General features: G+C 41.5%; 1 protein-coding gene across 1 annotated transcript in view; it reads right to left on the reverse strand.

The window, feature by feature from the left end:
- The window catches only part of LOC115390826 (complement C3-like), a 75,835-nt gene that overhangs the window by 17,900 nt on the left and 40,256 nt on the right, over nucleotides 1-17,679 (reverse strand). The window contains exons 22-24 of the mRNA XM_030094843.1: nucleotides 2,078-2,290; nucleotides 1,704-1,755; nucleotides 1,532-1,621 (exon numbers count right to left, since the gene is read on the reverse strand). Of these exons, the coding sequence (XP_029950703.1) occupies nucleotides 1,532-1,621; nucleotides 1,704-1,755; nucleotides 2,078-2,290 (355 nt within the window). The remainder of the gene's footprint in view (nucleotides 1-1,531; nucleotides 1,622-1,703; nucleotides 1,756-2,077; nucleotides 2,291-17,679) is intronic.

Genomic DNA, 17,679 nt, shown 5'->3' on the forward strand with positions numbered 1-17,679 from the left:
AGGACACTCTGGGAACGCGCTCGCAGACCTTGGACATCAGATGGTCGACGATGCAGTTAAAAAGATCAGGAGCAGCCACACTAGCGAATGCCACTAGAGATGGTAAACTAGTTGCAGGGCCGGCCACCACAAGGGGGGGCCACATGTGGCTGTGATCCTCCGTGTTCCGTGTGAGCCCCGCTCTGCGCCGCCCCGCTCTGTAGCGCTCGGCACCGCTCGGAAACCCACGGGGCCTCGTCTCGGGCTCATTTAGGGCACCTGAGACGCACGGGCCGGCCCTGACCAGTTGGATTCAATACCGTTAATATGGACACAGCTCTCTGCGTTGGTGTAAAGCAGCTTGAACAGAGCGATGATCTTGGGTGGTGCTCAGAGGGTTTGGAGGATGTTCCACAGTAAGGAGTGGCAGACGGTGTCGAAGGCGGCCTTCAGATCAATGAATCCGATATACAGATGGCGATCTTTACAGAATTCACGGGTCTTCTCTATCAGCAGATGTACAGCAGAGATGTGGTCAATTGTAGAGTGATTGGGCATAAAGTCAACCTGCTGGGGAAGGCGGCAGCTTCTGATCGCTGGAAGGGCACGGTTAAGCAAGATCTTGGTGAAGACCTTGCCAGTGATGGAGAGCAGAATAATGCCTCTATGGTTTCCACAGACAAGCCTATCACCTTTACGTTTCGAGAATGGCAGGATGACCCCTCTGGTCCAGTCAGTGGGCAGCTGCTCTGTTTCCCACACCTGATTGAATAGGTGGGTTAACCACTCCACCATACCATCACCGCCGGCTTTGAGCATCTCACTGGTGATGGCACAGATGCCGGGGGCTTTCCTGATGTTTAGTTTCTTCAGAGCAGTTCTCACTTCCCCGGGTGTTATAGGGTCTGTGCAGCAGGCGTCGCTAGGGGGTGCAGCATTTGCAGCCTCTAGGAGGGTGGGATCAGCCGGACTGACTCTTGCCGCAAATTGCAAATTTATCTCGGAACTGTTCAAGTAGAATCCTGCACTTGTTGTTTCATCACACTCCGCAAAGTCATGTACCAGTCCATTTGCCTTTTCTGTTCATTGTGAATGGGGGTATAGCTACGTGGAACAGCATGCACTAGCACACAGTGCCGTTGACCGCTGCAGCATCCGAAAGATCTTGGTGGCACGAGATCATCAGTGTTAAAGGGGTATAAGAGTGTGCTAACCAGTCCACCACAGTGCGGCTCTCCTCCGACATGTTTTGGTAAAGCATCTCTGTGAGAGCGCTTGTTTGTTGCTTTAACTTGCAATTGTGGGGGAAAAATAGACGATGTAAACTGTACTATGTACAGTACACAAAAACCTCATGGTTGTTTTTAAATCCATAGGCACAATAGTAAGTCATTTAGTGGTACACAGTGACATGGTACAATGGTGCTCCATAGTGCTAAATATAAATAAATAAACTTATTTGCAAATGAGCGAGTAGACCATTCGTGAGTGGGAAAACAGTCGAAGAGTTACTGCATCACAGAATTGGAATATATATATCGATATCTCCTACCTGTCACAGAGATGTGTGTGCTCGTAGGTGAGTTTGGAATCATATCCTTTTTTGGAATTTGACTGTTGAGAACTTCCTCTTGTGTTCCACCTGAATGGAAAAGCAGTGGTGAGACACTGAGAATCTTAAGTGATATTCATGGTTTTAGAGAATTTAATAAACTCAGCCACACCTTTAGGGTCCAGAGTGATGATCTTGGGACTCCTAACGAGTACACCTTCAGGCTAGAAAAACAACATGGACAAGCTTTAAATTTCACCATGGATCTTATGGTTCAAATCAAAACTAATCTGCCAAGCAAAGGATTCAGCTCAAGCTGTTGTTTGCAATCTGACATAAATCTGAGCCAGTAAACAGAGCTGATCCACACAGAGCGCTGTTATGAACATCCTAGGAAAAAAACGTATCTTTTTTTTTTACCTCTGAATATCTTAACTTTCAAATTGCTCTTTGAAGCTGTGTAGCTTTTTTTTTTTTTGTTATGGCATGAAATCAACTCTTCCAACTCTATGGAGAGGAGAAATAATTTGTGTCAGTGTCTCTTACCACCACCCGAAGCATTTTCATGATGCCGTCACCGACTAAGAATTCCCTGACAACCGCTTTGACCTCAATCTGGACCTCTCCCTCCTTCATGGGGATGATGACGAAGGGCACTGATCGTGTGGTTTGGGGTCCTACGTTGACCTCCTGACGGTACCGCCCACGTTTGGATGCTGCACTGCACACATGCTGTGCCTCTGTCAGATCCACTCGCACCTGAAAAGCAACACAATGACAAACAGGAGTGTGAAAATCACCTCAAGTGTATCAGACCACTGCAGTAATACACTGATTACCTTTTATTTCTACAGATACAACTAACCTTAACACTAGGAATACCAGGATTTTCTGGCCTCCCTGGGAAACCCAGAGAGGCCAAAGTGGTCCAGTGCTTTTGAATACACAAGTCGTTCTCCTGCAGCCAGCCACCATTCATTTGTAAATGCAGCCGATACCTTCCAGCTAGTTGGTTCATGCATACCTCTGAGGGGGAGGAGGAGGCTTGAAAAGAGCCAGGGACGACTTTGAGATTTCCTCCTGAGTTTGGCAGAGAAGATTCTTTCCAAGCACAATTAACTTTTTTACCCATCACAAATTGTGATGTAACTCCCAGGTGTTTGACTGGGGCCCAGTTGAGACTGACAGGTTTCCCCCAATCTCTAATGTTTGGAGTTTCTTTGTTGCAAACTGCATTTGGTCCTACAGTCCAGGCAGGCACATCACCACAGACAAACAGCTGTTCCCAACCAAGTCTCACTGCTGTTTCTTGCAATACATTGCAACAAAACCAGACAAGGTTGGGATAAAATTCTGGGTGGCATGTGACCTGAAGACTAAATATGTGTGCAACATGACCCCCTATGTTGGGAAAGACCCCAGCCTTGCCAAGGGAGTGAGAGTGGGAGAAGATGTGGTGATAAAGCTGATGGAGCCGTTTCTGGACAAAGGCAGAATGGTAACAACAGATACATTTCTTCATGTCTCTGGCACTTGCCAGACAACTCCTCCGACGGAAGACCGCCATCCTTGGCACAATGAATAAGATTCGTCGGGAGCTGCCTGGATCAGCCAAGCAGACTGAATTCTGTGCATCATCAATCAATCACAGGAAGAAATTAAAAACATAAACTGCGTCAACCTCTTACTTCAGTTTTACATTAGATGCTGATTCAGTGTTTTACTTTCTACAAGCACATTCAGCGCCTTGCAAAAGTATATTTCCCCCTTGAATTTTTTGGCCTTTTGTTAAATTTCATACTTCAAACATAAATATATAAAATTGGCAAATCGGCCAAGAAGGAAGATTCTTTCCAAACTCAATGAATTTTTTGTAATCCCAGGTTCTTCTTTCCTTCCTATGAAACTCTTCCCCTTTTCCCCTGATTTTTAGTGCACAGCTCAGTGGCCACTCACTGGCCTGCTTTTCTTTTGTAAATGCAGCCGATACCTGCCGGGTTGGTGGATCATGCATACCTATTGGGGGGGAGAGTCAGGAAGGAAGATTCTTTCTCCAAACAATGGATTTTTTTTTTATTTTTTTTTGTGGTGGGGGTTTGGGGGCCAGAGTGTGAGGGGGAGGAAGGCACTTCAGTGCAGGGTAGCCTTATGAAAAGGCCACCTCAAACCTCCCCTCAACAGAAGGACTGATTTTGTGGCACAGAGAAGAGCGTATTTTTGCGTTTGTTTCTCTTACAGATCATTGGAATCATTGCAGACCAGCTACATCTGTTCTAAGATCAGATTGCACTCAGACTCTGTTTAGTCATTAGCTCAACATTTGATCATTGAGGAAACGATCAGACAACTTCTGAAGCCACTATGAGAAAAGGGGGTGAATAATATTGCACATCCCACTTTTCAGGTTTTTGTTTCTAAAAAAAAAGTTTAAATGTTGTACAAATTTCATTTCACTGCACTTGATGTTGGTTCCTCACAAAAAATGCCAATTTTATAACTTAATGTTTAAAGTATGAAATTTAAGAAAAAGGGCAAAGAATTCAAAGGAGGTGAAGACTTTTTCAAGGCACTGTACATACTATGTTATAACAAATATTGTTTTCATACGCAGGACCCACAGATGCACCGGAAGAAATATATCTTATTTTTTTAACTATGAAATACACACTAATAAAATGTGCAACCCCCCCCCCAATTCTCATGCAAAATGATACTTTACATCCACAACAAAGTTTTCTCTTCTGAAAATGGTCATTTCTGTCAAACTGATACAAACTATCACATGAAGAGAGTTTTAGAAGCATCAGCTGAACATTGGTGTGTGTGCTACACTTCTCCCTCTGTTTGGGCCTCATTCCTGCATGATGCATTGCGTAGTGGCTGCATTTACAAATGAAAGGTGGCTGGCTGGAGGACACCGACTTGTGTATTCAAAAGCACTGAGCCACTGTGGCCCCTCTATGGGTTCTGGGACGGGTTGGGCCAAACCGGCCCCTAGTTGGTAAACCTAGTGTTAATCCTAGAATGAGAACTAAAGCTCTTTAATATTTAACAATACAAGGGTTTAAATGGCTTAAATCAGGGGTTCCCAGTCCTGTTCCTGGACAGCCCCTATTGAGCATGTTTTAGTTCTCTCCCTGCTTCAACACACCTGGATCTAATGATTCTATCATTGCAACGCACCTTACAAAACGAAAGTTATGTAGGTAACTATGGTTCTATGAATCCTGGATGACCGCCAGAGGCAGTACATAAAGCACTGAATGATCATCCTTTCACATACGAAGGTCGAGAATTAAATTACAACAAAGTCACATGTCGTGAGTCTATATAGCCACGTCACACCGGAAGCTCAGTCCCTTTCACTTCTCGCAAGCAAGAAGATTACGAGGGATGTAGAATAATTTTATAATATTCTTTACATCATGCTTATTATATTATGTTATTTACTATTGTTCATGTAATGCATGTCTCTGTTAGTTATAGTATGCTAGTAAGACACAGGCGTAGAAAAGACATGTATCCTTTTTCTGTTCGCCAGCCTGCCATGTTTCATTTTTACGGCAGCCTCTTGGCAGCTGGACAGTTTGTTTTTTCAAAAGTCAAGACTTTAGGTCAATTGTCTCTCTGTCTCCCTCTGGTGTAAATGAGGCTCATTGGACAAGAAATGTGACACTATGATCTGTTGCACAACACCTGGCATTTGGGAAGACTTGATGGAGACTTGATGGAGGCTGAGAGGGCCTCCCAAGGGGTCACGGACCATGACCTTTGTAGGGAGGGGGGAACAATTGTGTCTTGACGAAGAGTCCATGGAGAGTTGACGAACTCCCAAGAAATAGTATAAATAGATGGAGCGGAGAGCGATCGGGGCGTCAGTTCTTTTGGTCAACCTGGCTGCCGGAGGGTTTTTTGGGAATAAAGTCCTCCTTTTGCATTCTGACTCTGACTCTGCCTGATTTTTCTGAGGAGAACTACGATGGAAGACTTCAAGAACCAAGAGTGGATATACTTGAGGATTTTACGTTTTTTCTGGAATATATGTTTGTGGGGGTTTTTGCACCGTGACTGGCCTAGGATACTTTTTAAAATAAAATTCCACGACATATTATTGGCGAGCCAGCCAGGAGGAGTAACCGGAGATTGATTTTAATCTGTGGAGGAGGACAGATTCAGCACACTGTGGCCACAACAATTGGAGGTAAGCAGATTAATTTATTCTGCGTCTACATTTTTTGTGTGCTTATGTCTGGTCTCTGCCCAGGTGAAATCTAAAACCGGATTAAATTAATCCAAAAGAACCTAGTTAAAGTTAAAAAGCGATTTTTAAAGATAAAAAGAAAATTTGATTTAAAAGAAATTCAGAGGGGGAGTTCGGAGTCAGAATGCAAAAAACGACCAAATTGCATAAGAGTAACGACCATGGTGCAGAAAGAGTCTGCTTGCTAAGGGTAAAAAGGGGCCGCTTGCATGCGCGGACTGTCTTCAGGCTGCTATGTGTCTTAACTTCTGAGGGGGAAGTGACACAGCGGCTAGAGAAGGGTCGGCTAAGTATAAGAGTAGGAGCCGCTTGAGGATAATTCTCCTAAGACAGGAGTATGCGCCAGTGTGGAGATGCGGATACCGCTAAGGGTTTGTTAGACAGGAACAACTGTAAATCAATACTTTAGATAATGTTCTAAATTTTACATGGAGTAAAATGCATGCAAATTTGCTTGTTTGAATATTAAATACAAAACGCTATGTTTAACATACATTATACTCAACTAAATTAAAGGAAAATAATTTAGGCAATTTTAGAAAAGAATAAGTATTTTAAAATTTTAGTGATCTTTATTAAAACAAGAAAGAGAACTTTACAGTTAAGTGATGTTTATTTGGAAATAATTAAGGTAACAATTACTCATAATTTTATGTCTAAATGCTTGCCGAGGTTGTTCTAAGCAAATAGCGCTCTATACTATTCTGGATGTGAGTGTGTTGTTTCTGTGTAATTTAACCTTAGGGCTGAATGGGTAATCTCTGCCATAAATAAAGCCTTCTAGGAGGGAGAGGGTATAAAACAGGAGACCCAGAAGTGGGTCCTTTACGGACGGCCGGTCCAACCTATGAGAGGTTAATTTGTTGACCCAGCGGAGAGACTGGGCTGTCAAAGTGAACTCTGGGTCTGAAGCGTAGGTTGTAATCTAGTAAGCCTTCTCCCAGGAGAGGAGAAAGTGTACACAAGAGACTCCAGGAGAGGGTCGAGCACGGATGGATCTGTCCCAACTGTGGTTACCGCCAAAGGTCAATTTGTCGGCTCAGCTGTGAGCTGCACCGTCAGAGCGAATTTTGGGGCTGAAAGGGTGGTTGTAAAACAAAAAGCCTTCTGACGCGGAGGAGGTAATGTGTCTATGTCTAAGAGAGTGTGTGTAAAAAGAGCAAGTGAGTGTTAGAAAGATGTGAGGAAAGGAGAAGGGGTGACTGTGCGTATGAGACTGTCTGTGAGAGTTTGAAGGAGAGCAGATGGTAAAAGGAGTAGAAACTTTGGCCAAAAAAGTACATATGTAAATAAAATGCGCATGTAATCATAGGGTATTTTAGCAAAATGATATAAATAGTGTAAATAGACAGAAAAGGAAGACTGACTAAATTGAGAAGGTGGAAAATTTACAGCAGGTTTGCCTTCAAATGAGACGATTAAAGAATATTTTATGTAAATACTGCAGCTTATGTGACGTTAAAGTTTTTATTATGAGACGGGTATGGATAATTATAGATAGGAAATTGTATTTGGGATGGTGGCAGAAACTAAGGGATCAAATTTAGAACCCTATAGTACAGGGCTGCGTAAAAGAGTACGCTGAGAGTCAACCATGGGGGAGTGACTGCTAGTGAGAAGAGGCAGCAGTGATAAGGAGTATTTATTACTCTCCTGAGAACATAGGAGAGAAATTGAGATGCATGAAACAACTTATTATTGGATAGAAGGTAGATATAAAAATGAAAACTGAAGTTGAATTGTGGCAAAATCGGCAGGAAATAATTCAGAAAACTGTGGCATTTGACCAGATGTGTTATTCTAACAAGTACAGGGGGAATTCCCCGACGTGCTCTGGACACGGGGATCAGGAGCCGCTGGAATGCAGGGGGGTTGGATGCGTTATCAGTGCAGCTGAAGTGAAGCACCATCAAGGCGAGCCACTTTGCTGCCAAGTAATCTATTACGGCACGGAATGGCAGTAAAATCCATGGTTGGATATCAGTCATTCCATGAAAGGGTAACAGGTTTCCACAGATTGGTCCGTATCTCAGTTTGGGCTTACGGTTTTATTTCAGTATGTATTTTTGCATCCTGAAAAAAAAAAAAAAAAAAGAGAGAAAAGACTTTAAAATGTATTTTCTTTTTTTTTTGAAGTTTGAATGTAACTACCTGAAAAGAAAATACACAAATTTAAACTTTAAAAATGCCTCGACAAACTTTTCCTTCTCGTTCTCCTCCACTCCTCCACTCACCATGGCTTTCTGAAACGGGTGATTTGCGATCTGTAGGTGAGCGCTCCTCTTGCTCCTCTGGCTCAGATTTCACACATAGGCAGGAGGGGGGTGTGGAAGAGACAGTGATTGGACAGCTACTCGCAGGGTGGGGATTTCTTTAGCAGAGTGCTTATTTATGCAGGCAGACAGACATAGAGCTCTGTTCTGCAAGTAGGTGGCCAGCTGTAAGAAATTAATTAATTAAGCAACGACAGACTGTGGTTTATAGGTGAATTGATCTATGTATGGCGTACAGAAGGGTTTGGTTCAAAACAGAGAACCGCAGCATGCCTAATGATTATATTAGAGAACGAGTATTGAGAACAGCAGTTCTAAATAAAAAAATAAATAAATAAATAAATAATTTATTGTACTAATATAAACTATCCCCACAGACACAGAAGCTGTGTGGAAAGAGTCAAGGGATTTAAAATGGATCAAGAGAGAACAGGAGGCACAGGTACTAATATGACAGCACCCAAAATTTAAAAAAGAAATTCTAAAATGTATAGAAAGCAGAACAACTGAACTCCCGAAGGGGCAAAATGGCCTCTAGGAGTCTTTGATGAGAAATGTTGTGATGAAATGGCATCAAAGATCAAGCATTATGATGATGACGTCAGCAACAGAAGAGAAGAGGATCTGAGTAAAGAACTGACAAACAAATGGACAACAATGCAACTTGGAGAACAGAGCAAGCAAGTTGTGACAGTAAATCAAGAGCAAGGAATGCTGCAATGGATTTGGCTGGACGGGAGGCGGAGACAGCTGACACCCGCCAGGCCCACAGCTCCTAATAGCTCCACCCACCTATCAAATTCCAAGAAGTGGGATAAGAAGGGGGGCTACACAACCAGCTGCCAGGCAGAGGAGAGACGCCTGCTGGAGAAGAAGAGACTCTGCAGACAGTGGAGACAGATGACATTCCAACCACACTGCAATGAGTTCATCTGCGGAGGCTGTGGTAGGATCTATGGATCATGTATAGGCCTCTACAGCTATGCCTGATGCTGTAGACCTGACTGAAGACCCATGGCATAAAAACCCCATGATCTTTCAAGATAGATGGAGCCAACAATTTTATGCCAACTACAAGTCAACTTAATGTGCATACCAGATGGGGTATGTGGATTTCCCTGACAAGGAAATGGAAGAATCAAGCACTATGATGTGCCAACAACCAGATGGGGAAAAAACCAACAACCCTGATCTACTGGATCAGACTGATGGAGAACTTCAGTCAACTCTCGAAGAAGACGAAGAGCTAATTCTCCAACAAGTGTCACTGGAAGTATGTTCAAGACATAAGGCTGATGGGGACAGAGTCAAATCAGTGAAACCCATCCACTGCCAAACTGAAATTGGTACCCATTGAAGCAACATGCAATCAAAGGCATTGAACCAACCATGAATAGGATTAGTAGAAATGGGAGTGCTAGTTAAAACAAAAAGTTAATGTAACATACTAATCTTCCAAACAAGAAAAAAACAATTCTACAGATGATAGGTTGGTTCATGATTTAAGAGCTGTCAATGCCATTGTCGATGCTGAGACTACTGTCGTCCCTGATCCACATATGTTTTCCCTGATCCACATACGTTGCTATCAAATGTCCCACCAGATACTAAATGGTATACGGTAATAGACCTTTGTTCTGCATTTTTCAGTATGCCGATAGATAAAGAGTCACAGTATCTTTTAGCTTTTACATATCAGAAGCAACAATATACGTATACTCGACTTCCACAAGGTTATGTAGAAAGTCCATCAGTATTTGATAGCATACTAGCCTAAGACTTACAGCATATAGATGTTGCAAGCACAGTAATGCAGTATGTAGATGACATAGGAAAGAGGAACATAGCTCCATCAGATAGAGGCTGTAACTCAAGCTCCACGGCCACTAACAGTAGGACAAATGCTTTCCTTTCTGGGGATGACTGAATATAACCATCCATGGATAACTGACTATGCTGGAAAAAAAAAAAAAAAAAAAAAAAAGCTCCATTACGTGCACTGAAAAAAGCTGCAGACCAATTAAACGTAAAAAAAGGACCTGCAGTCGGCACCAGTTCTAGGTAATGAAGTTATTCTTGATGCTCCTGAGCTCACAATCCAGCGGTGTGCCGCGGTGAATCCTGCCACTAAAATGGTAACTCCTGATGAGGGTATCCAATATGACTGTAAACAAGAAACAGATAACTCTATGAGGGTATATGATGACTTATATAACCAACCAATAACGGCTGATGTGACTTTAATTATGGATGGATCTTGTTTTAAGGATGCCATGGACAACCATGTGGGTTTTGCCATAATTGAACTAAAGCCAGATGGCACCTTTTTGGGAATTATAAAGTACTAAATTGAGAAAACCATGCTCTGCCCAATTGGCAGAAATAAAGGCTTTTAGGACACCCATGCAGATGAAATTGCCAAACTCTTACAAGTAATGTTACTTTCAATGGCAGTTACAGTGATTGAATGCCCTGCCCATCAAAAGCCAAACAACTTAATAGCTAAAGGGAATCAATAACTGATGAAGAGGAAAAAAGGCAGCAGGGGTAAGTATGTGCCTCATACTGTTTGCAGCTGATTGTAAACCTTAACTATTCTATCTTTTCTTATAGCAGCACAGGACAAGGCAGTCCTGCAAGGAAAAACGGTGTGGCTTAAGGGGTATGACCATGAACACCCTGGATGGGCCACAGCGGGATGGGAGGAAGCAGTACCAACCCATGCACCAGACAGTGGATCTGTAGCAAAGTTTTGTGTAGAGAGGTTTCCTAAGGTTTAGTTTTCCTGACACATGTAGTTCAGACAGTGGATCCCACTTTGTGGTGGAGGTAATAAAACATATTATGAAATACTTGGGATCCCACAGACGTTTGGATGTGTATAACCCACAGTTGCAGGGAACAGCTGAATGAGCAAATGGAATTTTGAAAGCTAAGGGAATTAAGTTCATAGCGAACAGAGAGAACAAACTAAGATGTCTAAGAATGTTTTGCTAAGTGTTGTCAAACTAACTAAACTAACACACTAACCCATCTAACAGTGCATGAAATATGCATAGAGAGACCCATGCATATACCTTTTTTGAAGGGACTTTATGAAGGTCTATCTCTTGAACAGCTGAGAAGTTATGTTCAACAATTGTCCTGTATTTGTAAGGTGATTTTTCAACAGGTAAAAGGGGCCAAAGAAGACAGAGAGGCTGAAATCACACCATCTCTAGAATGAGTGCGACCTGGAGAGGGGGTATATGTAAAAGGTTTCAGAGGGAATGGAACCAACTGAGACGAGGAGGTCCATTCAAAGTTGTCCTGACCAAGTCGCACTGCACAGGACATCGAGGGTAAGACTGTTTGTTTCTATTGAAACCACTGCTGCAGGGCTGACAGACCGCCCTCAAAGCATCAGCAGACACCACCTGAGCTGGAAGGGGAAGGTAATACCTCCACGCAGGGAAGAGGCGGCTACAGGAAGGGAAAAGATGACGCCTCCCCTGCAGATTAGGCGCAGCGAGACAGAAATAAGATCTTAAAGACTGATCTCCAAACAAAGCAGCAAAGAAACTAGGAGTAGAGGTTTGTTACCAAGTAGGCAAAGGGAGTGATTCAGTTAGGATTCAACTAAGTTAGAAACAAGTAGGCTCTGGAGATCTAGAGTAAGGAGAAGGACCATTAAGATATAGATTATGAAAAAGTTTAACACAACCAATAGGTTGTTGCGACCGTAAAGTTGCTATGCTACCTCACCCCACAGTAGGTGGAGTGTTAGCTACTTCTGGAGAACTCCAGATAGGGGTAGTATGGAAAACAATGAAAAAAAAGAAAAAGGTAACAATGTGCCTATGGTGGATACCATTAGAAGAATGCTTAATGGGTTATTTGTCTTTATAGGGAAAATCATGGTGAAGAGCAATATTGACAGGAATGCACTCCTGTTGGACAACATACCATCGATGACTCGAGACCAAACAGGAGAGAGGACGTCGGACAGTGTCTTCCAGATGGAGCCTGCCCCATGGCAACTGACGATTGGGGATCTACAACCAGGACCCAGCAGACTTCGTCCACGAGAGTCCACCGGCGTGTATTGGGCTCCACCTCCATGCCGCTATCAGCCTCCGAAGACCTACTACCAGCATCCCCTCCCAACCTATGTCACCAGTACACAGGAGACCCTCTCCACATCTCCCCTCCCTTTATGACGATGCAGGGATGCACTCCATCGCAGGAGCAAAGGGCGCCAACAACACACACGGGTCCCCGAACCCCTGAGAAGCCAGGGAGACACCTTTCTCCCCAACTTATGACCCAATATCATCTGACGGCAGCGATGTCAGCGACAGCGACACCAATGCTCGCGTAGGATCCTGGTTTTTGAAAGTTTGTGTTTATACTCGGAAGGACCTTGCCACCATGCCTTTGAATGATGTACGAGAAATGATGAAAGATGTTCAGGTGTTGGAAGATACACCACGTAGCTGTGTGCGTCAATACTTGCCACTCGCAAAAGATGATTTGCTCTTCAGCATTTCCGCTGGCAGCAGGAAGCGGTTCCCGCTGCACCCAATAATACCCCAAGCTTCGCTGAGTAGTGTACTGCTGCTCATATCCTTCTGTTGGGAAGGTTCAGTCAGGAGATTGATTGATAGTGGATGGTTAACCGTTAGTAGTATAATCTCTGTATTAAGTTAGTAATATAATCTTAGTATTGATCATTTATGGGAGTGTGTATCATGTTATTAATCATTTTATGTAGATGATTTAGTATATTCATACATGTGTGCTGAAACCACATAACCTTTTTGAAAAGGTGCAAGTTGTGCCGCAGTTAAATACTGCCGTTACACGCTTACAGACCGCAGAGTAATATACACCATTTTTTATTAATAAAATAACAGCAAAACGAACTATTAACAAGCATTCTGGATTCTCCTTAACTCCAAGGTAGGTCTGGTAGAATCTCAAAATTAAGGGAGATAACGCTCCTTAGTCTCGCTCCTTCCCTCAACTTGTTAAGGAATGGGACAGCACTTAACTTCACGGGAGCGCGCATTTTGAGGAATGAGGAGTAAGATTGAGGATTAAGCAGAGAATTGGGATTCGCCCCAAGTCACCCCTCATGCACACTGGATGCGGTCCGGCTGCGCTTCGCCTGTTGTCCGTCTCCGGTCCAGTATACCGCAGCACTGTGATTCACACCACTTGCGGTGTCTCTGCAGTCCGCTGGAGAAGGTTGCCAGATCTGTCGTTATCCCCCATAAACAATATGACCCGTTTAACTCAATAGAAGGCAGCCCAAACTGCCATCTCGGTTGGCGCTGTGTCTGCTGAATGAATGATGGCGGCACCCAGTGAGACCGCTGCGTTCTGATAAACCAAAAGCAAAGTTTTCTGCAATCAAAGTCGTGTGTAAACCGAAAACTAATGGAAAACCGACATAATGCCACCCAAGAAAGCACAGGGGAATGAAAATGACGGAGAAAAGGAGGAAATCCGTAAATCGTTGGACAGCATGTCGGGTGAGCTGACGAAAGTAACTCAACAGCTGACCAAGCTCATGCAGCTGTTTGATGAAGTCAAACAACTCAAGCTAACAATCGCGGAAAAGGACAAAACTATAGCTGAGCTTGAAAGGAGGATTGACAATCTGGAGCAATACACTCGAATGGAGGATGTGATTATCACCGGGCTTAATATTAAACCTCGCTCATACGCGAGAGCGACGGAGAACGGAAGAAATGTGAGCGAGGATGCGGACGCCGCCAATCTGCTAACGCTGGAAAGGCAAGTGCTGCGTTTTCTAGCCGAAAAGGACATCATCGTGGACGTGAACCATATCGCGGCGTGCCACACTCTCCCGAGGAGAGACAAAACAAAGCCTGCTGTGATTTTGCGTTTCGTCAACAGTAAGCATAAAATGGAGCTTCTACGCCAGGGAAGGAAACTAAAGGGTTCAGATGTCTATCTGAACGAACACCTCACCAAGAAGATCGCCGAGATTGCAAGAAATGCTCGCCTTCTGAAAAGAAACAACAAGATCAAAGCAACGTGGACGAGGAATGGCAAAGTATTCATTCAAATGAAAGGACCCCCTGAACAAGCCAAAGTAATTCTGGTAAGAGAACTAACAGACCTTGACCAGTACAAATAATGCAACAGATTCTTTCCAAACCTGACATCTGCAGAAACTTACAGTCTGGATGGAGGACCACATTATCATTTTTAGTTTTTTCACATTGGCTGGAAAAACTGTTACTTTATGAAGACTGTGAAAATTCCTTTCCTCTTGCTCCTTTTTTGTTGTTGAACTATATAAAAATGAGACTCCAGCAAATTAAGATTTTTGTCGAAAGTCAGTGGTCCATTGTATTTTTTGTTGATTTTTTCTCTGACAGACTGAAGACATTTGAACACTCCCAGCACACACTAAGAGTGTTTGAAAGCTCTTGTGAAATCTTTGGTGTATGTTTGTACTGTGTGTGTGGATGTGTGCGTGAATTCTATTTCATCATAGTATATCTCATTGTAAACAACCTCGATTATACTGTATGATAACAAACAGTGATGAGAATTTAAATGATGCATGGGGTATTTTGGGTGACTTTGACATACGTAACTGATGATGATAAATATGAACCATATACAAGTGATCTACACACACTCTATGACAATCTACAACTAGACACACTTGATTCTATGGATTACAAAAGCAATGAGTTTGGTTCTGATATAGACCTGGATAACAATTTTATTACTCCTTCAATGAACAGCTGTAAGTATTATAATAATGAAAAATTCAATAAGCTCAAAATAGACAATGCCTTCACAGTTATACACATAAACTGTAGAAGCCTTTACAAAAATTATAATGATATAAATAAGTTTAAATTCCTATTATTCCTAAATAAGTTTAAAAAATTCAGTGTCATTGCTATGTCTGAGACATGGTTAGAGGTCAAAAAAGGGTTAGATGTCAAATTGAATGGATATGAATTATATATATTAAATAGAGATGGGAAAAGAATTGGGGGGGTTGCCTTGTATGTTGACTCAAATTTGTGAAGTAGGTTGGTTGAAAGTAAAACCACCTCCATTGAAGGGATCATGGAATGTATAAGCGTCGAAATTGTACTTGAAGACTATAAAAAAAATCCAAGTAAGTTGTGTGTACAGAACGCAAGGTTCTTGTTTAGATACATTTAACCAAAACATTGGGAAGCTGTTTATGGAGGCAAATAAGAATAAGATTATCTGTGGGGATTTTAATATCAACCTTTTGAATCCTTGTAATAGTATAAAAACATCTGACTTCATTTCTACAATGTATGCCAACAATCTTTTTCCATTGATCCTCAAACCCAGTAGAATTTCAGTGAAATCAGCCACCTTGATAGATACCATTTTCACTAATGACATAGTTACAGAAATCATAGCTGGTTTACTTGTGGCTGACGTTAGTGATCATTTACCCGTTTACGGCATTTTTCATCAACTTGTACCAAAGGCACATGTCTCACAAACAGCAACCCATAAAGCATTTAGACATAGAACACCTGAAGCCATGGCTGCCCTTCAGGCAGACCTACTTGATCAAACATGGGAGGAGGTTTACGCCACCCCCCACCCTGATCAAGCATAGGACGTTTTTCAATCTATTCTAATTAACCTATATGATAAACATTGTCAATTAAAAAAACATATCGTCAAAAACAAAGTTGAATCTGAAAAGCCATGGATCACACGTGGCATAGCAAATGCCTGTAAGAAAAAAAATTATCTTTATGAACAATACATAAAATATAGAACTAAAGTTACTGAACAGAGGTATAAAACATATAAAAATAAGTTGATCAGTATAATCAGAACTAACAAGAAATTGTATTATCACAAGTTGTTAGAGCACCATCAAAATGATGTTCGAGGAACATGGAAAATATTAAATAGTATAATCAAAAATGGTAAGAAAAGAAAGGAATTTCCCCATTATTTTATTAATAATAATAATGAAATTACGGACCCCAAAGACATTGCTAATGGCTTTAACGATTTTTTTGCAAATGTTGGACCCTTATTAGCAGATAAAATCAAACAGTCCAAGGATGGACAAGCAGAATCCAGAAATACTAAAAATCACACCTTAAACTCTCTTTTTTTAAGAGACGTGGATGAATTGGAAATAATAGGCATTGTAAATAAATTTAAGAATAAAAAATCAACTGATCACTGTGGCATAGACATGACATTTATAAAAGATATAATTCATTTTGTAGTCAAACCATTCACCTATATTTGTAACCAATTTTTTCTCACTGGTATTTTTCCACAACAAATGAAAATAGCCAAAGTAATCCCTATATATAAAAACGGTGATAAACACTCATTTACTAACTACAGACCAATTTCCCTACTGTCCCAATTCTCCAAAATCCTCGAGAAATTACTTGTTAATAGGATGGATAAATTTGTTGAAAAATACAGTCTTCTCAGTGATCAGCAATTCGGATTTCGATCAGATAGGTCAATCCTAATGGCAGTCATGGCTCTTGTTGAAGACATGGCCACTGCAATGGACAACAAAGAATATACTGTAGGTGTATTTATTGATTTAAGTAAAGCCTTTGACATCATCGATCATGGAAAAGCTTCAAAGATATGGCATCAGGGGCACTGCTGCCGCATGGTTGAACAGTTACCTCAGCAATAGAGAACAATATGTACATTATAACAACGTCAACTCAAAAAAACAACTCATGACACATGGAGTTCCGCAAGGCTCTTTACTGGGCCCCAAACTCTTCAATTTGTACATAAATGACGCACCTGATGTATTAAATAATGCTAAGTGCCTATTGTATGCTGATGATACGAGTCTCTATTGCTCAGGTAATGACCTGCACAGGCTCATGGCCATAATGGCCCATGAGCTCACACTCCTTAAAGAATATTTTGACAATAATAAGCTGTCCATGAATCTGAGTAAAACCAAATACATTATCATTGGAAATAAGACAATAAGGAGCAACATCAATTTAAATGTCAATGAATCAACAATTGAGCGTGTGCAGGCCAGTAACTTTCTAGGCATTACAGTCGATGATAAACACTGTTGGAAGCAACATATACATAAAGTCAAAATTAGCAAAAAATGTTGGTGTAATAGGAAAAATGAAATCAGTATTAAATAAAAACTCACTTATGTTACTATATAATTCCCTAGTCCTTCCATATCTTACCTATGGGGCAGAAATATGGGGACATAATTATAGTGTCAATATTGACCCTATATTTTTACTCCAAAAAAAGGCAGTTAGAATTGTTAGTCACGCTGATTTTTATGCACCATCTAATCCCATTTTTGTGGCGTTAAAAACATTAAAAATATATGACATTATTGATCTAAATACATTAGCTGTCATTTACAAAGCATACTATAATAATCTTCCAAACTGCATTCAAAGTATGTTCGAACATAGAAAGAATTGTTATAATCTTAGGGGCTCTTGCATATTAAAAAAAACAAAATAGGGTAAGAACAAATAAAAAATGCAAATGTATATCAGTAATTGGAGTCACCAAGTGGAACGAATTTAATGAGGTTATAAAAACATGCAAGACCT

This window comes from Salarias fasciatus, chromosome 6 (genome assembly GCF_902148845.1).
Source record: "Salarias fasciatus chromosome 6, fSalaFa1.1, whole genome shotgun sequence".
In the NCBI taxonomy this organism is placed as follows: Eukaryota; Metazoa; Chordata; class Actinopteri; order Blenniiformes; family Blenniidae; genus Salarias; species Salarias fasciatus.